A 21,158-nucleotide genomic window follows, 5' to 3' on the forward strand; every position below is an offset into this window, starting at 1 on the left:
GACCCTATAGGGTTCAAGAAGTCTTTGGACAGATTCTTCAAGAAATCCCGGATAAAACCCCCTACACCCGGATATGTCTCTGTAAACAATAACTCTCTACTTGAGTGGGCCATAGTGCCCAAATTTCTGACTTGAAAGACTTCACCAGGTGGTGCTATTAAGTTAGACATGGCCTGGGCCAATAATGGCCGAAACCTATCAAAGTATAATATATATATATATATATATATATATATTTATATATATGGAGGCACAAAGGCCTTGTGGTTAGGGCAGCGGACTCGCGGTCGCAGGATTGCGGTTTCGATTCCCAGACCAGGCGTTGTGTGTGTTTATTGAGCGAAAACACTTAAAAAGCTCCACGAGGCTCTGGCAGGGGGTAGTGATCCCTGCTGTACTCTTTCACCACTCTTTCTCTCACTCTTTCTTCTGTTGGCTTGCTCGCTTAGCCAGCGGGTTGGCGTCATTCGAAGGCTAAAAAACAATGCGAACACATTGTGACCAGCGATGTGTAACATCATCTGATGGTCTGGTCGGTCACGTGATCACGTGATATATATATATATATACATATGGATGTATGTAAAATAAGTATACAAATGTGTTAAAGGTTCACTATAACTATTTCAGGTGCATTTTTTATTAATCACACACCCACACACGCACCCACACACACGCACATATGTATGAATGAGCAAACGGACACTGTTGAAATGTTGTCCATTCATGCTTCTACAATAAAGAAAATCGAAGTATATTTACATTTACCAACAAATGTGATTTCTTGAATCTTACACGATAAAAAAACACATTACACGTACATTACATTTTGAAGTAGATAATTTCTTATTTTTTGTACAAAAAGAAAAGAAAAAATCAACAGATAAGGATTAAATTATTGGTATATAATCTTTACTCTTTTACTTGTTTCAGTCATTTGACTGCGGCCATGCTGGAGTGCCGCCTTTAGTCGAGCAACTCGACCTCGGGACTTATTCTTTGTAAGCCCAGTACTTATTCTATCGGTCTCTTTTGCCAAACCGCTAAGTGACAGGAACGTAAACACACCAGCATCGGTTGTCAAGCAATGCTAGGGGGACAAACACAGACACACAAACACACACACATATATATATACATATATATGACAGGCTTCTTTCAGTTTCCGTCTACCAAATCCACTCACAAGGCATTGGTCAGCCCGGGGCTATAGCAGAAGACACTTGCCCAAGGTGGCACGCAGTGGGACTGAACCTGGAACCATGTGGTTGGTTAGCAAGCTACTTACCACACAGCCACTCCTGCGCCTATGGTGCAGTATGTTGATAATTTCTGTAGATACTCTGAAAATGTTACTTGTTTTTAAATCTCAGTTTGAATTATTTCATTTTCTTTGTGTCACTCATAATTTAAATCTCAATTTGAATCTGCCTTCAGGCATTTATACATTCTGTCTGTGTGTGTGTGTGTATTAGACATATCTTGTGACTAGACACCTGGTTTCAAATGAATATTTATAGATTTATTCATAGAATTTCTAAAACTAGATAAATCTTGGTTCAATACATACTCAAATTCACTGAATTTAGTATCTATTCAAAACTTTTCATAATTTGACTTATTTATTTCTGACCTACCACTGTTAACATGTTGCTTACATCTTCTAGTCTATGCAAACAAGCTTTTCTGGAATTATATATTTCAACTTAAAATATCTTGCATATATTGTACAATTTACCTATCCACTGTAAATACGACCAACAGAGTCCAAATGAATTCTCATTACACTTCATACCTTGCAGCTCTTTGCTTTTGCATAGTTGCAAAGACATACATGCATATATATATGTGTGTGTGTGTGTGTGTATATATACATACATTACACACACACAAATATACACATACACACAAACCCAATTATATATGTTTTATGTATGTATATATATATTTATGTATATATATATATTTATGTATATATATATATATTAATGTATATATATATATATATTTATATATATATGTATGTATATATATTTACGTATATGTATATATATATGTATGTATATATATATTTACGTATATGTATATATATATTTATGTATATATATATTTATATATATATACATAATCATCATCATCATCAGATGCTAAACGATGATGATGATGATGATTTAAGTATATATATATATATATATATTTATGTATATATATATATATTTATGTCTATATACATATATATATATATATATAGTATATATGGATTTATGCGTGTATATACATACATTTCTACTTATGTATGTATGTCTATATTTTCATCTCTATCTAACGTATCCATTACTTCTTAATCAGCGTCTAATGTTAATGGTAGTATTTTGTCTCTGAACTCAACTGACCCCTTCTATATCAGTGAATCAGTCCATTTTTCAGAAGCAGGAAAAGATGGACTATAATCCATTTGTGCATTTATTGACCTAATAATGATGCAATTAGTTATCTTCAAACTTTTACCCCAGCCAAGCGCTTTTGTCTCTTTTCCTTTCATGCTGAGATTTTTCATTTAGATGTTTATGCTTGAGTTATATTTTATTTCATCCCCCACCCCGTTCCCATTCTCTCTTTATCAGTATCACTCTGATTTTATCATAAACTTATTCCTCCTCTCTTCTCCATTTCTCTCTCCGCCTCTCTTTACTTTCCGTTATTTAGTAACTGAAGAGTTGCTGGCTGACCAAAACAGAATTGAGGTTATTTACCTAAATACAGTAACCTTTGATACATAAATATCAATGTGGATGTTATTGGATTGGAGAGATATACTGAGTGCAAGGGACTGGATGGATATTTTGTCGTTGGATATCTGAAACCTATCAGTGCTGTTTGAGAAAATGTAAAGTGAGTGGTGTGTGAATAAAGGTGGAAGAGAGATAAGAGAAAGAGAAATCAAGGGAAAGTCGAAGATGTGTAGATATAGAAATAAAGGAAGAAATAAAGAATGAAAAGAGAAAGAGCAGAAATGAGAGAATGAAAGAGATAATGAGGGAAAGGAGAGAAAGAGGAGATGGTGATGAAAGAATTGGAGAGAAACTGGGAAAGAGAATGGAGAAAAGAAGACATAAAAGAGAGAGAGACAGAGTAAAAAGATATTTGAATGTTAAGGATAAAAGAAAACGATAGAAGATGAAAGAGTGATAGAAGATAGGGATGAGACAGACTGTGAGTTTGATGGGTTGTGAGAATATTTGATACACACACACATGTGTGTGTGTGTATACATACTTGGGTTTAGGTGTGTTATGGTTTGGGTGATTGTTTATGGTAGAAAGAAAAATAAAATGGTGAGCTGTGGTAATTAGATCCAGTCTGAGATAAACAAGGTCCTGAGATAGTAAAGCGACATTGACAATGAGAAGGAACCAGTGCTGTGGACATTTTTTTTTTTTCTTTTTCTTTAATCAAGACAATCATAAGATAAACAGATCTGAAACCAACGATGGTGATGATGATGATGATGTCCATGACAATCATCATGATGGTGGTGAGCATTGTGAGTATGATTATGATGACAGAGACGAGGACAATGATGACAACGATGCTGATGATGGAGATGATGATAATGATGAAAATATCCATAATATAGAGATATAAGTTTTCAGTATAACAAATTCTTGTCTTTTGTTAGAACTGTTTTATACACATCGGAATTGCTTTGAGAGAAGATGGGGGGAAAGCACAGAGCTTTCTGTTGTCACTTACCAATAAGAGTGAAGTTTCTGGGTGCAGGAGTGGCTGTGTGGTGAGTAGCTTGCTTACCAGCCACATGGTTCTGGGTTCAGTTCCACTGCATGGCACCTTGAGTAAGTGTCTTCTACTATAGCCTCGGGCCGACCAAAGCTTTGTGAGTGGATTTGGTAGACAGAAACTGAAAGAAGCCCATCGTATATATATATATATATATATCATCATCATCATCGTTTAACGTCCGTTCTCCATGCTAGCATGGGTTGGACGGTTCGACTGGGGATCTGGGAAGCCAGGAGGCTGCACCAGGCTCCAGTCTGATCTGGCAGTGTTTCTACAGGTGGATGCCCTTCCTAATGCCAACCACTCCGTTAGTGTAGTGGGTGCTTTTTACGTGCCATATATATATATATATATATATATATATATATATGTATGTGTATGTATATGTTTGTGTTTGTCACCCCGACATCACTTGATAACCGATGCTGGTGTGTTTACGTTCCCGTAACTTAGCGGTTCGGCAAAAGAGACCAATAGAATAAGTACTTGGCTGACAAAGAATAAGTCATGGGGTCGATTTGTTCGACTAAAGGTGGAGCTCCAGCATGGCCACAGTCAAATGACTGAAACAAATAATAGAATAATAGAAGATAAGACATTGTCAGTGAAACATGTTGAGCAGTTTCAACTGTAAAGTCATTTTCTTTCAATGTAACTGGTATAAGTAAAGTATTGGCATGGCTGTGAGAAGTTAAGCAGTTTGCTTTGCAACCATTTAGTTTTGAATTCAATTCCACTGCATGGCGCTTTGGGCAAGTATCTTCTATGGCTACAGGTTGACCAAAACCCTGTAGGATAGATCTCATAGATGGATTATTAAGAAAGAAGCCCACTACAAATATGTGTATGTATGTGTCTGTTTGTGTCCACTAGTCTTGAACTCATCGTGGTTATTTGCCCTGCAAGAAATAACAGCCATATCTCCCTTACATTACACCACTACCATCCTGAAAGGATAGTGGCACATTGGATAACATAGTCTTAGCGTTGCAATTCATAGAAGTACCGATGATTGTGGCTGAAGTGACTTTGACCAGAATGCTATTAGAGCTGAACTGAAGTGAAGCATCATGACAGTACATGCCTTGCCTAGAAACATAAACTGAGATGACATTTTTTTTACTCCTATTTACATATTTAGTCATGACAGGTGAAACTACAGCTTTGAAAATTATTTGAGACAGCTTAATGAGGTTTAATTTCAGCATATTATTATTATCATTATAATCATTATTATTATTATTATTATTATTATTATAATTATGTGGTGAGCTGGCAGAATCGTTAGCTAGCCAGGTGAAATACTAAGTGGTATTTTATCTGTTGTTACATTCTGAGTTCAAATTCCGCTGAGGTCGACTACACCTTTTATTCTTTCAGGGTCGATAAATTAAGTACCAGTCAAGTACTGAGGTTGATGTCATCGACTTACCCACTTCCCACAAATTTCAGGCCTTGTGCCTATTGCAGAAAAGATTATTATTATTATTAAGGTGGTGAACTGGCAGACTTGTTAGCATGCTGGACAAAATGCTTAGCGGCATTTTGCCTGTCACTATGTTCTGAGTTCAAATTCCTCTGAGGTCGATTTTGTCTTTCATCCTTTTGGGGTCGATAAATTAAGTACCACCAAAACACTGGGGTCAATGTAATCGACTATGCCCCTTCCCAAACTTTGAGGCCTTGTGCCTTTAGTAGAAAGGCTATTTATTATTATTATCCAATATAACTTGTAACTACAATTTATATAAGGTAACTCTACGTCAAGGAGTGGAACGTACAATTTTCTTTAAGTTAGACTCCCACATGCTCCCAGCAGACAAAATGGAAAAGGCATTGCCTCGGAGGATGGTGAGGGAGATGCACTGGTACAGCCACTCTGACTCACGGGGCTTGCAGTTGCAGATAACCATCTCCACCCTGATAGCTGTGAGCAGGGATAAGGTCTGGTGCGGCCAAGAACACCAGGGGTCTCCACTGCTATAGGCTCAACTATAAACCTGTCAGAGAGCATATATTCAGTCATGTAAAATGACTGACCATGTCTTTTATTTATGATTACTGAATTACATTTTTATATGACGTGTCTTTGTATAATACATGTCCTTATTAATATTGTGTTGTACTAATCTTTATCACAGGTACTCAACGTTCTGTTGTAATATGCACTGAGATGGAAGCTGGTGCCGTGGATGAAATGTATTGCAATGCTTCAATGAAACCAGATGACAAGCAACGCAAATGCAATGAACATCTTTGTCCTGCAATGTAAGTTCTCTCTGTTTCTTTACTTTTAATTGAAGGGTTTAGCTGAGCAAATCAACTGCAGAACATTTTAAAAAAAAATCTGGTGCTTATTTTATTGGTCTCTTTTGCTGAACACCTGTAAGTCACACCTGTTGTCAAGCTGGGAAGCAGGTGTGACAAACACAAAGACACACACACACACACACACATGATGGGCTTCCATATAATTTTCTGTTTACCATATTCACTCACAAGGCATTGGTCATCCTGGGTTATAGTAGAAGACACATGCCCAATGTGCTGCACAGTGGGACTGAACCTGAAACCATGTGGTTGCAAAAGCACCCACCCATGTCTGCACCTCTCTTTACTCTCTTTTACTTGTTTCAGTCCTTTGACTGCGGCCATGCTGGAGCACCGCCTTTAGTCGAGCAAATCCCCCCTGGGACTTATTCTTTTGTAAGCGTAGTACTTATTCTATAGGTCTCTTTTGCCGAACTGCTAAGTTGCGTGGACGTACACACACCAGCATCAGTTGTCAAGCGATGTTGGGGGACAAACACAGACACACAAACACAGACACACAAACACATATATATACATATATACATATACATATATACGACCGGCTTCTTTCAGTTTCCATCTACCAATTCCACTCACAACGCCTTGGTCAACCTGAGGCTATAGTAGAAGACACTTGCCCAAGATGCCATGCAATGGGACTGAACCTGGAACTATGTGATTGGCAAGCAAGCTACTTACCACACAGCCACTCCTGCACCTATTCATTTAAATTGTAGAATTTCTACTTTCCTTCCTCATCTTTGTTCCCTTCATCTTCATCTTTCATGCCATTGTCATTTTCTTAGCCTTCTCCTTGATCTCTTCCCATTCTTATCTTTATTCTTCGTTTCAATCAGTTTCCCATCCTCCAGACTCTTCAGCAACTGACCATGGGTTTTCTTTTATCAGTGAGGTATATTCCTAACTAGCATCTAGTTATTTGTTTGGAGTTAATACTATGGTTAAGAAGATGGATAAGGTATACCTGAAAGACTTAAGTTCACAACAAAATATCTCATCAACAAAGAGCTTTATCTCTGAACCAATTCTAGTATGTATGCATACAAATGTGTGCATATGAGCATACATGTGTGTGTGTGTTGCCGTGTATAAGCAGACATGCATGAACGTGCATGTACAAATACTTGAATGTGGTTCTTCTGCTGGTTTACATCTTTGTCTTCATGCTAGCATAAATCTGATCTACAAATTAGGATATTTCTATACTGTTTGAGAGTTTTCTTTTACCGTTTAATGTTCTTCCTGCTATTAATCATTCTTTTGTAAAGTAAGGAGTCAAAGCTGTTGTAAGTTAGGTTGCCTGAGATAAGCAGATTTATCTGCCTTGATTAATGGGTACAAGTTAATTGACTGTAAAAATAGTTTAGGAGCCTTGACTATATGTTCAATAGTCAATTGCTGCTAATGCTTTCTGTCTAAGCCAGTGAAGGCAAAATAGGAAACTTCAATAACTGTTTACAAAAGTAGTTTCCTGATGTTATTTAGCTCCAAATCAACATTGCTGAAACAAATCTGTGATCAAAAGCATTCTGGCCATAATCAACATGATATTTTAGGAGTATCTTGTGCTATTTTATCAAATGTGTCCTTCTCCGTTTTAAGATGGCAGAATGAGATTTGCAGAAAATTTGGCTGCTATTTCTAAAATGAAAAAGTCTCTAGACAAAGACTTGCATAAGCTCAAATACTTCTTTGTATATTTATCTCTTTACTCTTTACTCTTTTACTTGTTTCAGTCATTTGACTGTGGCCATGCTGGAGCACTGCCTTTAGTTGAGCAAATCGACCCCCAGGACTTATTCTTTGTAAGCCTAGTATTTATTCTATTGGTCTCTTTTGCTGAACCACTAAGTTACGGGGCCGTAAACACACCACCATTGGTTGTCAAGCGATGTTGTGGGGACAAACACAGACACGCAAACATATACACACACACACATACTCATATATATACATATATATGACAGGCTTCTTTCAGTTTCCGTCTACCAAATCCACTCACAAGGCTTTGGTCGGCCTGAGCTATAGAACGAGACACTTGCCAAAGGTGCCGCGCAATGGGACTGAACCTGGAACCATGTGGTTGGTGAGCAAGCTACTTACTACACAGCCACTCCTATGCCTATCTAGTAATTTCAGATACAAACAAGTTCAGTTTTCTTTTTTTTCTTTTTCTTTTAGAACAAATTGGTTCTTTGATTGAATTCCATCTTTGTGTTCTGAATTCAAATTCTGCTGTGGTCAACTTTGTCTTTCATCCTTTTGGGGGTTGGTGAAATAATTACCAGTCAAGCCCTGGGATTGATGTAATCAACTAACCCCTTCCTCTAAAACTTCAGGCAGGAAGGGTTAATTTATTTGTATTAAGTACAATGTTCCATATTTGTAGGGGAGACTCGATGATGTATTGAATCACCCTCAGTATATTCCAGGTAGCAATTTTATTGTGCCTGGTGCTATGAAAGGCAGAATGCAATGTAACTGTGAATGAAGGGCATCGTGCAAATTTGCTGAGAGAAAAACAGAGCATAACAAGAATCAGATGTAGTGTGAAAGAAAGAAAATTGTGCTAGTATGGAGATGTGATGCATAGGGATAAGAATAAGCTGAATAGAGAAGAGCTGTTCACTTAATGTAGAGAGAGACCCAGAAAGACATGGGAGGAAGGGGTGAAAGCAGATCTCAGGACCTTGAATCTTATGGAGAGAGGACTGGGATGACTGGGGATATGTTGCTCTTGAGAAGATCCACCCAAATCAGCAAAACCAAGTTTCTCTGTGTGTGTGCATGTATGGTATATATATATGTGTGTATCTGTGTGTATGTGTGTGTATACACACACACACACACACATATATATATATGTAATCCAACACAAGGAAACCAACTCCTCTTATAGGGATAGAAACATCCAATTCTCACTGGTTTAATTGGAAGGAAAATATTTTCTACAATACAAATGGGTATATACACAATATACAAAAATAATAAAAGAAACATGGAGAGTTTAAACTGGCATTTATTAATTCATTAACATAATATTATATTATTATTTAATGTGACAGTCCTGTATGGGAATTACACCACCACTGTTTAGCCCTAGGAAGCATCAAACGCTTCCTGTCGGCTTTGACACATTTCCTGTGTCCTTATATTTGTGAAGGGGGTGGAGGACACAGGAAATGTCAAAGCCAACAGGAAGCGTTGATGCTTCCTAGGGCTAAACAGCGGTGGTGTAATTCCCATACAGGACTGTCACGTTAAGTTGACAGTATACAACCACTCTATCGCTCCACCACCACTCATGTCTCTTTGAAATTTAATATTTCTGATTATATTATTATTATAATATAAATATTAATAATCCCTACAATTGTTTCGATTCAAACTCTCTCCCCCTCAACCAACTGCTTTCTCTCATCCTTCTCCATCAGCTATTTCAGTAGGAGTATTCTGCTGCTCTTCACATCCATGCATCTTTGGTCATATTAGCCCCTATCCACCATTCCCTGCATCCTTTTGCACTAAATCACCATCCCTCAACCCAATTTTGCAATTGTCACCTACTCTTCCTGACCTCCCCTACTTATCAAGCACTCATCATGTGTGCTTCATTGATTTTATTCATCCCCTCACCCATTGTCAAGCAATGATGTGGAGAGGGGACAAACACTGACACACAAATACATTATTTACATTTGACGGATATTTGTCCTCATCTTGTTTGCTGTTAACACAATGTTTCAGCTGATATACCTTCCAGCCTGCATGCAGGCTGGAGGGTATATCAGCTGAAACGCTGTGTTGACAACAAACAAGATGAGGACAAATATCTGTCGAATGTAAATAATATACATAATTCCTCATCTCTTAAATACAGAACTGTATTACATAAATAAATATATACATATATGGAATTTGTATCCTTGTGGTACCAGTGCCGGTGGCACACAAGAATCCATCCGAACGTGGCCGTAGTCAGTACCGCATCACTGGCCATCGTGCTGTGGGCACATAACAAACACCATCCGGTCGTGGCTGTTTGCCAGCCTCATCTAGCACCTGTGTCGGTGGCACATAAAAACACCTTCCGAAGACCCGGCAAGACTAGTCAGGCCATAAACCATGGCCCCTACCTGGGACGTAGTCAGTCCACCTGTGCATACCTTCCTCCTTGTGATACTTGTGAAGGCCTGTTGAGGCAAGTGAAAATCAAAGGCCTGTTGAGGCAAGTGAAAATCAAAATCAAAATCAAATCAAAACAAATCAAAATAGATGAACATCAATGGAATCTGTATCTTTGTGGTACCAGTGCCGGTGGCACACCAGAGAAAACCATCCGAAAGTGGCCGTAGCCAGTACCGCACCGACTGGCCTCCGTTCTGTGGGCACATGACAAACACCATCCGATCGTGGCCGTTCGCCAGCCTCATCTAGCACCTGTGTCGGTGGCACATAAAAACACCATCCGAAGACCCGGCAAGACTAGTCAGGCCATAACCCATGGCCCCTACCTGGGACGTAGTCAGTCCACCTGTGCATACCTTCCTTCTTGTGACACTTGTGAAGACCTGTTGAGGCAAGTGAAAATCAAATCAAAACAAATCAAAATAGATGAACATCAATGGAATCTGTATCTTTGTGGTACCAGTGCCGGTGGCACACACTTTGTGGTACCAGTGCCGGTGGCACACATGAGAACCATCCGAACGTGGCCGTAGCCAGTTCCGCATCGACCGGCCTCCGTGCTGTGGGCACGTAACAAACACCATCCGATCATGGCCGTTCGCCAGCCTCATCTGGCACCTGTGTCGGTGGCACATAAAAACACCTTCCGAAGACCCGGCAAGACTAGTCAGTCCACCTGTGCATACCTCCTTCTTGTGACACTTGTGAAGACCGGTTGAGGCAAGTGAAAATCAAATCAAATCAAATCAAAATAGACAAAATAGATGAACATCAATGGAATTTGTATCTTGTGGTACCAGTGCCTGTGGCACACAAGAAATCCATCAGTGCCGTAGTCAGTGCGGTGGGCACATGACAAACACCATCCGATCGTGGCCGTTCGCCAGCCTCATCTAGCACCTGTGTCGGTGGCACATAAAAACACCATCCGAAGACCCGGCAAGACTAGTCAGGCCATAACCCATGGCCTCTACCTGGGACGTAGTCAGTCCACCTGTGCATACCTTCCTTCTTGTGACACTTGTGAAGACCTGTTGAGGCAAGTGAAAATCAAATCAAATCAAATCAAAACAAATCAAAATAGATGAACATCAATGGAATTTGTATCTTTGTGGTACCAGTGCCGGTGGCACGTGGCACATAAGAAAACCATCCGAACGTGGCCGTAGCCAGTACCGCACCGACTGGCCTCCGTTCTGTGGGCACATGACAAACACCATCCGATCGTGGCCGTTTGCCAGCCTCATCTGGCACCTGTGTCGGTGGCACATAAAAACAACCATCTGAGCGTGGCCGTCTGCCAGCCTCGTCTGGCACCTGTGTCGGTGGCACATAAAAACACCATCCGAGCGTGGCCGTCTGCCAGCCTCGTCTGGCACCTGTGTCGGTGGCACATAAAAAACACCATCCGAGCGTGGCCGTCTGCCAGCCTCGTCTGGCAACTGTGTCGGTGGCACATAAAAAACACCATCCGAGCGTGGCCGTAGCCAGCCTCGTCTGGCACCTGTGTCGGTGGCACATAAAATCACCCACTACACTCTCGGAGTGGTTGGCGTTAGGAAGGGCATCCAGCTGTAGAAACACTGCCAGATCTGACTGGACTGGTGCAGCTTTCGGGCTCCCCAGACCCCAGTTGAACCGTCCAACCCATGCTAGCATGGAAAGCGGACGTTAAATGATGATGATGATGATGATGATATATATATATATATTCTTTCAGTAAAACAATTAAGATTCAAGTGAGTTCCAATGAATTCACATGAATATGGTACTTAGATGCACCAGAAATCTTTATGGTATTAACCATAAAATAATGTGGGGTGATTATAAACAAGAAAAAAGCAACAAGAATGGATTAGTTGTTCAGTACAATTGTTTCATACGAAGAACAGATTTATTAAAAACTCCAAAAATTGGAATTTTTGCAGCTTTTAATAAATCTGTTCTTCGTATGAAACAATTGTACTGAACAAGTAATCCATTCTTGTTGCTTTTTTCTTGTTTATATATATATTATATATATATATATATATAATATATATATGATGGGCTTCATTCAGTTTCCATCTACCAAATCCACTCACAAGGCTTTGGTTGGCCTGAGGCTACAGTTGAAGACATTTGCCCAAGGTGCCACACAGTGGGACTGAACCTGGAACCATGTGGCTGGGAAGCAAACTTCTTACCACACAGCCACTCCTGTACCTCTTATTATTATTATTATTATATTTGACTTTTGCTTTGTATTTGTACAAGTTGACTTCAGGTCTCACCCAGAGACCGACCTCAAGAGACAACAGGTTAGAAGTTCATGTTGGTGCTATGCCTAGGGTGTCATATATTTGCTTTTGCACATAGTATTCTTCTAGAGAATGTTTAAAAAAACATAAGAAAATTATGAGTTTGTTTTAAAATTTGAGATTACATAGACAGTGTTTTATGTAGGATATGGGTAGTTCCAATGAGCACTATCTTTTGAATTTCTGCCATTTTGGAGAAAAATTCAAAAGATAGTGCCCATGGGAATTGCCCATATCCTACACAAAACACTGTCTATGTAATCTCAAATTTTAAAAGAAACTCATAATTTTCTTCGTTTTCTTAAACATTCTCTTGAACAATACTATGTGCAAAACCAAATATATGACACCCTATTATTATTATTATTATTATTATTATTATTATTATTATCATAGTGAGCTGGGAGAGTCATTAGCACACTAGGCAAAATACTTAGTGGAATTTTGTCCATCTTTACATTCTGAGTTCAAATTTCACTGATGTCGACTTTGCCTTTCATCTTTTCGAGGTTGATAAAACAAGTACCAGTTGAGCACTGGAGTTAATCTATTTGACTTATCTGCTCCCCCTAAATTGCTGGTCTTGTACTAAAAATTTGAAACCATTATTATTATCATTATTATTACTATTATTATTATTATTATTATTATTATTATAAACATTACTACTAGTATAATTGTGACATATACCATACTGCTTTTGGAGGTTTTCAACAAAATGGAAATGGAGCAATTTTATAGGTGCTAGACAATGTTACCATTTCCTTCTAAAAATTTCTCTTTCAAGAAAGCAGAGTTTCAAAGATTATTTTGGTTAGAAAGCCATGGATCCATGTATAAAAGTCAGGTGAAAGCTTGATATATGAGAAATCTGATGCATAACCTAGTCCTGAAGAAACACTGTTTTCCAATGAGAAACGGTGATTAGCAATGAAAGTAGATCAGTAAAATTAATCAGAATATGACAAAAAGGTGTTTTAGAAAATTTATACTTTTTGATCTGAGACTATAATCTTGAATTATGCATGAAAAGTAAGTAAAAGGAAAATGATAAAATTAAAGAAAAATATACATGAGAAATACTACAGGAAAATTGGTACAGCAACAATTTTTGAAAACATCGCATCACACACTGACAATTTTCTACAGAAATAATACCTGTGATAGCAAAATCAAATAATATGCAACATATGTTTAGTAATATAAGACTATATATGTGTGTATATGAATGTGTATGTAACTGTGTGAGTGTGGTAACTTGCTTGTTGTATGCATGCGTTTGTATATCTACACGGATGTTTTGAAGTGTGGATATAGGTTTTATGTAATTTCATATAAGAGAATGCTAATAAGAACTCCAGTAGCAGCTCGTTTGCGGGGAGCTCAGCGATAATAATTTGGAATCAATGCAGGTGTTGTTACTGACAATCAGACTGAAGCATTAGTGGTTAGCTTCTATGTAACAAGCAGGTAGACTGGAAATAAATCAAGGAACAAACTCTCTTGATGGTTAAAATTAGCATTTATCAAAAGAATAGCAATCACAATGTCTCCAACAAAACTGTATGAGCTGTGCATATGTTTATACGTGGTTGTATGGTCTGTGATGTTTTTATGTATAATGGTATGCTATATATGTATGTGTTGCCTTCATCCATCCATCCAACCATCAGAAACAGCTTTTCTTTTAGATGTATTGAAAATTTAAACCTGTTCTATTTTTATCCTTTTTATCAAGATTGTTTCATATTTTGCAGTTTATATTGAATAGTATACTTGCCAAATCCAGCCTCAGCCTTTATGGTATTGACTTCAGGATGAAGTGACATTAGAATATATTGCTGTCTCTTTGAAGTAGGTGATAAGTGTAGGCGTTATTACTAGGATATATATATATATATATGTATATATATACATGTATGTATAGGTATTGGCATGGCTGTATCATTAAGAATCTCACTATGCAACCACATATGTTTGGTTCTGCAGTGTAATAACTTCAGCCAAGTGCCTTCAGCTATAGCCATGGGCCAGCCAGTGCCTTGTCGGTGAATTTAGTTCATGGAAACTGTGTGGAAGCCTGTTGTGTGTGTGTATTCATATATATATATATATATATATATATACATATATACTGGAGTAAGCACATAAATGTGAAACAAGGTGGAAAAAAGAGTACTCAAATACCAGAGGTAGAATAATATGCTTTATTTAAAAGCAGCAGAAATATAACAAAAGCTGTTACTCAGTTTCATGTTCCCATTTGGAATGTAAAACTCTTAGTAACAGCTTTTGTTATATTTCTACTGCTTTTAAATAAAGTATATATATATATATATATATATATATACACACACATATATATTCATATACATATATGGTTAGCCCACTATACATATAACAGTATTAATAAAATAGATTTTATTGGGTATGACATATCTTTCGACCCATTCTGGGTTTCTTTGGGTACATTAATAAAAGGTCTCACTAGAGATTTCCTGAATCGGCTTACGTACCACTATACATCCAACAAATTTTCGAGAATGAGTAAAAACAGAGAAAAATTATCGAAACACAAAACATTCAAATATGAACATGGAAATTATACATTCTAGTTTAGAGAAAATGACGTAATGAACCTTTGCTGGTGTAACTGTTAAGAGAAAGAAAAGGAAGAAGAGATTGAAATGAAGATAATGCTTAGACAAAATTTTCTTTTGTGTTTGTGCCTAGATGCACATGTACATACACACACACACACACATATATATGCTTATGCGCTCACACATGCATATCCAAGTATATGGACATGTACATACAACCAGATACACACACAAGTGCACACGTATGGACGAATACATATGAATAGGAACTCATATATGCAAGTACAAACTTGTATATATACATAAATATACATACATAGCATAGATAAATATGTGCACATATTTGTACATAAAGCAAGATACAAATGTCTGTGCAAAGTTTGACACACATACACACATACATGTTAATACACTTGCATATACACATAAGTAAATATATAAACACATATACATATACACATACACATGTATGCATATATACACATAAACACACCTGTGTACACATATGCACAGATCCACACTAATATATACACACGCACCTACAAAAAATGCAAGTGCACACATTTGAATATGTAGACAAATATATCTATATATATGTACATATACACATATGCACGCACATACACACACATATATACATATATACACACATACACGTACACATATATGCATATACACACATATACATATATATATATGCATACATATGCATATATATACATATATGGATCTAGATTGCAAGATCATATCACAAATACAAGTTATTCAAATATAGGTCCTCAAGTTCATGTGTACTAAGAGTTGTGGGTGCCATGTGTACATCAGACAGACAATATAAACTGCAAAATATGAAACAATCTTGATAGAAAGGATAAAAATAGAACAGGTTTAAATTTTCAATACATCTAAAAGAAAAGCTGTTTCTGATGGATGGATAAAGGCAACACATGCATATATATATATATATATATATATAATATATATATATATATCAAACTGACTCGGGAAATTTCTAGTGAGACATTTTATTGATGTACCTGAAGAGACCTAGAATGGGTCGAAACATGTTTTGTATCCAATAAAATCTTTAACTCATTCCATCTATCTATATATTATCTTTCGCTCTCTCTTTCTCTATCTGTCTGTCTATCTATCTATCTATCTATTTATCTATACATATATATATATACACACACATTTATACACATATACATAACAAAGTGTACTGTATTATGTACCCATTATAGTCTATCTTAACAATTGGTTTCACACTGGATGTTAAACTGGATGTTAAATAACAGCCTGGTTGTGTAACACTGTGTTTTTCAGAGCTGATAGTTATACTGTTGAATTACATAATCCTATTTATACCACGGCTGGAAGAAAATGGAGTAGGCTCAGCTGGAGCATCTTTGACCATAGATCTACTGGTTGTATAGGAATAATGATTTTGCTCATTACCGCATCAAAGTCATCAAGTGCTTTAACTTTACAGCCATTGTACTACTAAAGTATATTTGTTGCTAATAATTTATTAAAAATTGATATAAACAAAGCAAAAGATTAATCAATGAATTTAATTAAACAATGAATGCAGATTATTATATTAAATCACTGAAGGAATGGGTAAGTGTAAAGAAGCCATAATTTTAATCACAATCAATTTCATCTGTTCAATTAATGAGGTGAGAATTATGGATTGGCACTAAGTTCATGGCATATTGTGTCTGTGACCCAGCTTTGATTCTTGGCTGGAATGATTTCATTGAAACAAATATCAGTATTGTAACTTATTTTCCTCTTCTTTTCAAAGAATTCAGTAAGAATTATCTTTTATTGAAGGAAATTGCTATCTCATTCTCCACTCTTCCTTTTCCTCTGTTGCTCTGTTACTTCCTCTTTTTCTCTTTATACATGTGTGTGTGTGTATAAATATGTTGGTGTATTCATGTGTGTGTGTATGTGTGCATAAATGTATATATATGTATATATTTATGCATATATGTAATATATATGTGTGCTAGTTGTGTGAAAAAGTGCCACACCCTAGCAGTTGAGGGAACCTGTGGAAAAGGTAAACCCAAGAAAACCTGGGACGAGGTGGTGAAGCATGACCTTCGAACTTTAGGTCTCACCGAGGAAATGACTAGAGACCGAGACCTTTGGAAGTATGGTGTGTGTGAGAAGACCCGCCAGGACAAGTGAGACCATAACCTGTGGCCTCTACCTGGGATGTAGCCAGTCCACTTATGCATACCTTTCCTTCTTGGGACACAAAACTCTACTTGCAAAGACCTGTTGAAGCAAGTGAAAATCAAAATCGAAATTGATCAACATCAATACCCATCCGAACGTGGCCGTTGCCAGCGCTGCCCCGACTGGCCTCCGTGCCGGTGGCACGTAAAAAGCACCATCCGATCGAGGCCATTGCCAGCCTTGCCTGGCCTCCGTGCCGGTGGCACGTAAGAAGCACCATCCAATCATGGACGTTTGCCAGCCTTGTCTGGCACCTGTGCTGGTGGAATGTAAAAAGCACCCACTACACTCTCGGAGTGGTTAATGTTAGGAAGGGCATCCAGCTGTAGAAACATTGCTAAATCAGACTGGGCCTGGTGCAGTCTTCTGGCTTCCCAGACCCCAGTTGAACTGTCCAACCCATACTAGCATGGAAAGCGGACGCTAAACAATGATGATGTATATGTATACTATGTGTATATATATATATATATGTGTGTGTATATATATATATATATGTGACCGCGTGTGTACCGTTGGCGATTTTTTTCCTCTGTCTTCCGTTCTCCTATGTTTCCGACGAAGAGCTCCGCTCGAAACGTTAAACCCTCTGTCTTTCCTTCTTTCCTGAGCATCCAATAATACTATATTTGTTCCACGTCCTCGCGTTGTTGTGTTTTTTTGTGCTTTCTTCTTTGGATTAACTTTATATATATATATATATATACATACACACGCACTCATGTGTGCATGTGTATGAATACGGGATATATCTGTACAGATGCTGTTGATTATAAAATACAAATATTTCGTGCTCTGTAATTTATCACACATCGAGAAGATGACTTGAATAAGTCAAGTTTAGAATAAAACAGAAATGATTTTGTTTCAAAACATTTGCATTTCATAACCAAACTTAGTTTGATATCATATATTTGAGATATCTTATTGAATTTGCTATTTTTTTTTTATATTCTAAACACTTTTATTTAAAAATGTTTTACAAAATTTTCTTCAAGGTGGTGGGAAGGCCCATGGCAACATTGCTCTGTAACCTGTGGCTCAGGGGTGCAACGGCGAACAGTGATGTGTGTGAGAAGCTTTGGTGACAAAGAACAAATGGCACTGGACGATTCAGCATGTATTGGTCAGAAGAAGCCAAATCATGAGAAAGAATGTCACCATACAGATGTCCTTTGTCCTAAAGTCAGTCGATGGATTAGTAGTCCATGGGATGATGTAAGTATATCTTATTTTTGACTTCAAGAAAGAATTTAGAAATAGTTGCATGGATGTGTATAGATGAGTCCACTGTGGAGCCTTCTTCTAGCATTGTTTTTTTCTTTTAATGCTGTAATCCTTATTTGATATTAATTTGGTTATATAATTATATTACCCCAGGACTTATTCTTTGTAAGCCTAGTACTTATTCTATCGGTCTCTTTTGCTGAACTGCTAAGTTACAGTGACGTAGACATACCAGCATCGGTTGTCAAGCAATGTTGGGTGGACAAACACGGACACACAAACACACACACACACATATATATACATATATACGACAGGCTTCTTTCTGTTTCTGTCTACCAAATCCACTCAAAAGGCTTTGGTCAGCCTGAAGCTATATTATATAGGATTATATAAGGTTATATAAGGTTAATTTGGTTATATAAGGAATAAATTATTTTAATGAATAATATCAGTTCAATTTTCCTTCTGTTAAATAATTTATAAATTAGTATTGGTTAAAGAAACAGGGTTAATGTCTGTGTCAGAGATTTTCCATAAAGTTCTTAACTTTTTATTAGTTTTTGAATATAGAAATCTATAATTTTATAACAAGAAGAAAGGTATATTTTTCCAACATGTAAATACTGAACAGTATATATATAAAGGATAAAATTTGCTGACACACTCTCTCTCTCTCTCACACACACACACACACACACACACACACACGTGATGAAAGCTGAACTCATTGGGGCTGAACCTCAAAAAGAAGATGACAAAGGAATGTAGAAAGTGGTGTGATGGTGTGTTGGAGATGATTTGTCCAACCCATGCCGGCATGGAAAAGCAGACGTGAAAATAATGATGCTGATGATGATAATGATGAATATGAATGTGATGCTGATTAGAATGAAAGTGCATTTTATCATTATTTCAGAGTGTAAATGAAAATATGTAGTCACTTAGGAGTAAGACTATGGACTTGAAAAATTGTTCTCAGAGGAGCAAGTGTGTGTGTGTAGAGAGAGAGAGAGAGAAACAGACAGACAGACAGACAGACAAGAAAGGCAGGCAGATGGGTATTGATATGCATGCATGTATCTGCTAACCAAATATAACTTATCATTATATAAACTGATAACTGGAGTTATTATTAGAATAATCCAGAAAACACACACACACACATATATCAAAGATGGCAAAATCAGATAATGAAAGCAGGCAGTCTGATCGGCATCTGGTCCCATCTGCATCCCAATGCGTGGCATGTTATAAATGACGGAATGGATCAAGCTCGTAATAAAAACAAGTTTTATAAACATATTGGGAGGTTTATTTGTTGCAGTTTCATCCAATATGTTTTTATAATAGCATATAAAACCTCCATGGAAATCATTGCACACATCGCTGTTAAATAGTTTCAGACAAGTTCTTTACCAAACGGTAGAAACTGACACAGAATTATTACATTGCAATATTCAAACAGATATTACGATCTATGAGAAAAATAGTTATTGCTTGTTTGGTATCTACACTGCACATGTTTACTTTTAATCATATGCGATGAAAATAAGAGATTTAAAATGCATATCTGTGTCTGCATGTGTCTGCTCGTCTGTATGTGCGTCTATATGCATACGTGTGTATATGTGTGTGTGTGCATGTATTCTTTACCTATTTCAATCATTTTGACTGTGAGAAAACTTCTGTTTTTTATTGTTCAAAAGGATTTTTCTAGCTTGCCATCAGGCTAAATACTCATGATGGTGTGTGTGTATATAGATATATATATATATATACATACACATACACATATATACATAAATACATATATACAGATACATACATATACGTATATACATATACGTATGTATACATACATATATATACACATATATACATATATATTCATATACTCATTTACTTGTTTAAGTCATTTGACTGTGGCCATGCTGGAGCACCACCTTTAGTCGAGCGAATCGACCCCAGGACTTATTCTTTGTAAGCCTAGTACTTATTCTATCGGTCTCTTTTGCCGAACTGCTAAGTTATGGTGACGTAAACATACCATCATCGGTTGTCAAGCAATGCTGGGTGAACAAACATGGACACACAAACACACACACACACATATATATATATATATATATATATATATATATATATATATATATACATATATACATATATACGACAGGCTTCTTTCTGTTTCTGTCTACCAAATCCACTCAAAAGGCTTTGGTCAACCTGAAGCTATAGTAGAAGACACTTGCCCAAGGTGCCACGCAGTGGGACTGAACCCGGAACCATGTGGTTCGTAAACAAGCTACTTACCACACAGCCACTCCTATGCCTATAGAAAGATATATTGATCTTTGGTAAAATAATGTAAATATTATGGCTTAATCACATTTTGATATTTTTCTTAATAAAAATGATGGTGGTGGTGGTGGTTGTGGCAGTTGTG

At 37.1% G+C, this 21,158-nt stretch overlaps 1 protein-coding gene across 3 annotated transcripts in view; it reads left to right on the forward strand.

Moving 5' to 3' along the window:
• The window catches only part of LOC115232408 (A disintegrin and metalloproteinase with thrombospondin motifs 7), a 313,827-nt gene that overhangs the window by 216,088 nt on the left and 76,581 nt on the right, over positions 1 to 21,158 (forward strand). For all 3 annotated transcript variants that reach the window (XM_036511342.1, XM_029802264.2, XM_029802265.2), the window contains exons 18-19: positions 5,943 to 6,069; positions 18,481 to 18,700. In XM_036511342.1, coding sequence (XP_036367235.1) covers positions 5,943 to 6,069; positions 18,481 to 18,700 — 347 coding nt within the window. The remainder of the gene's footprint in view (positions 1 to 5,942; positions 6,070 to 18,480; positions 18,701 to 21,158) is intronic.

The sequence above is a fragment of the Octopus sinensis genome, linkage group LG2, assembly GCF_006345805.1.
Source record: "Octopus sinensis linkage group LG2, ASM634580v1, whole genome shotgun sequence".
Taxonomy (NCBI): Eukaryota; Metazoa; Mollusca; class Cephalopoda; order Octopoda; family Octopodidae; genus Octopus; species Octopus sinensis.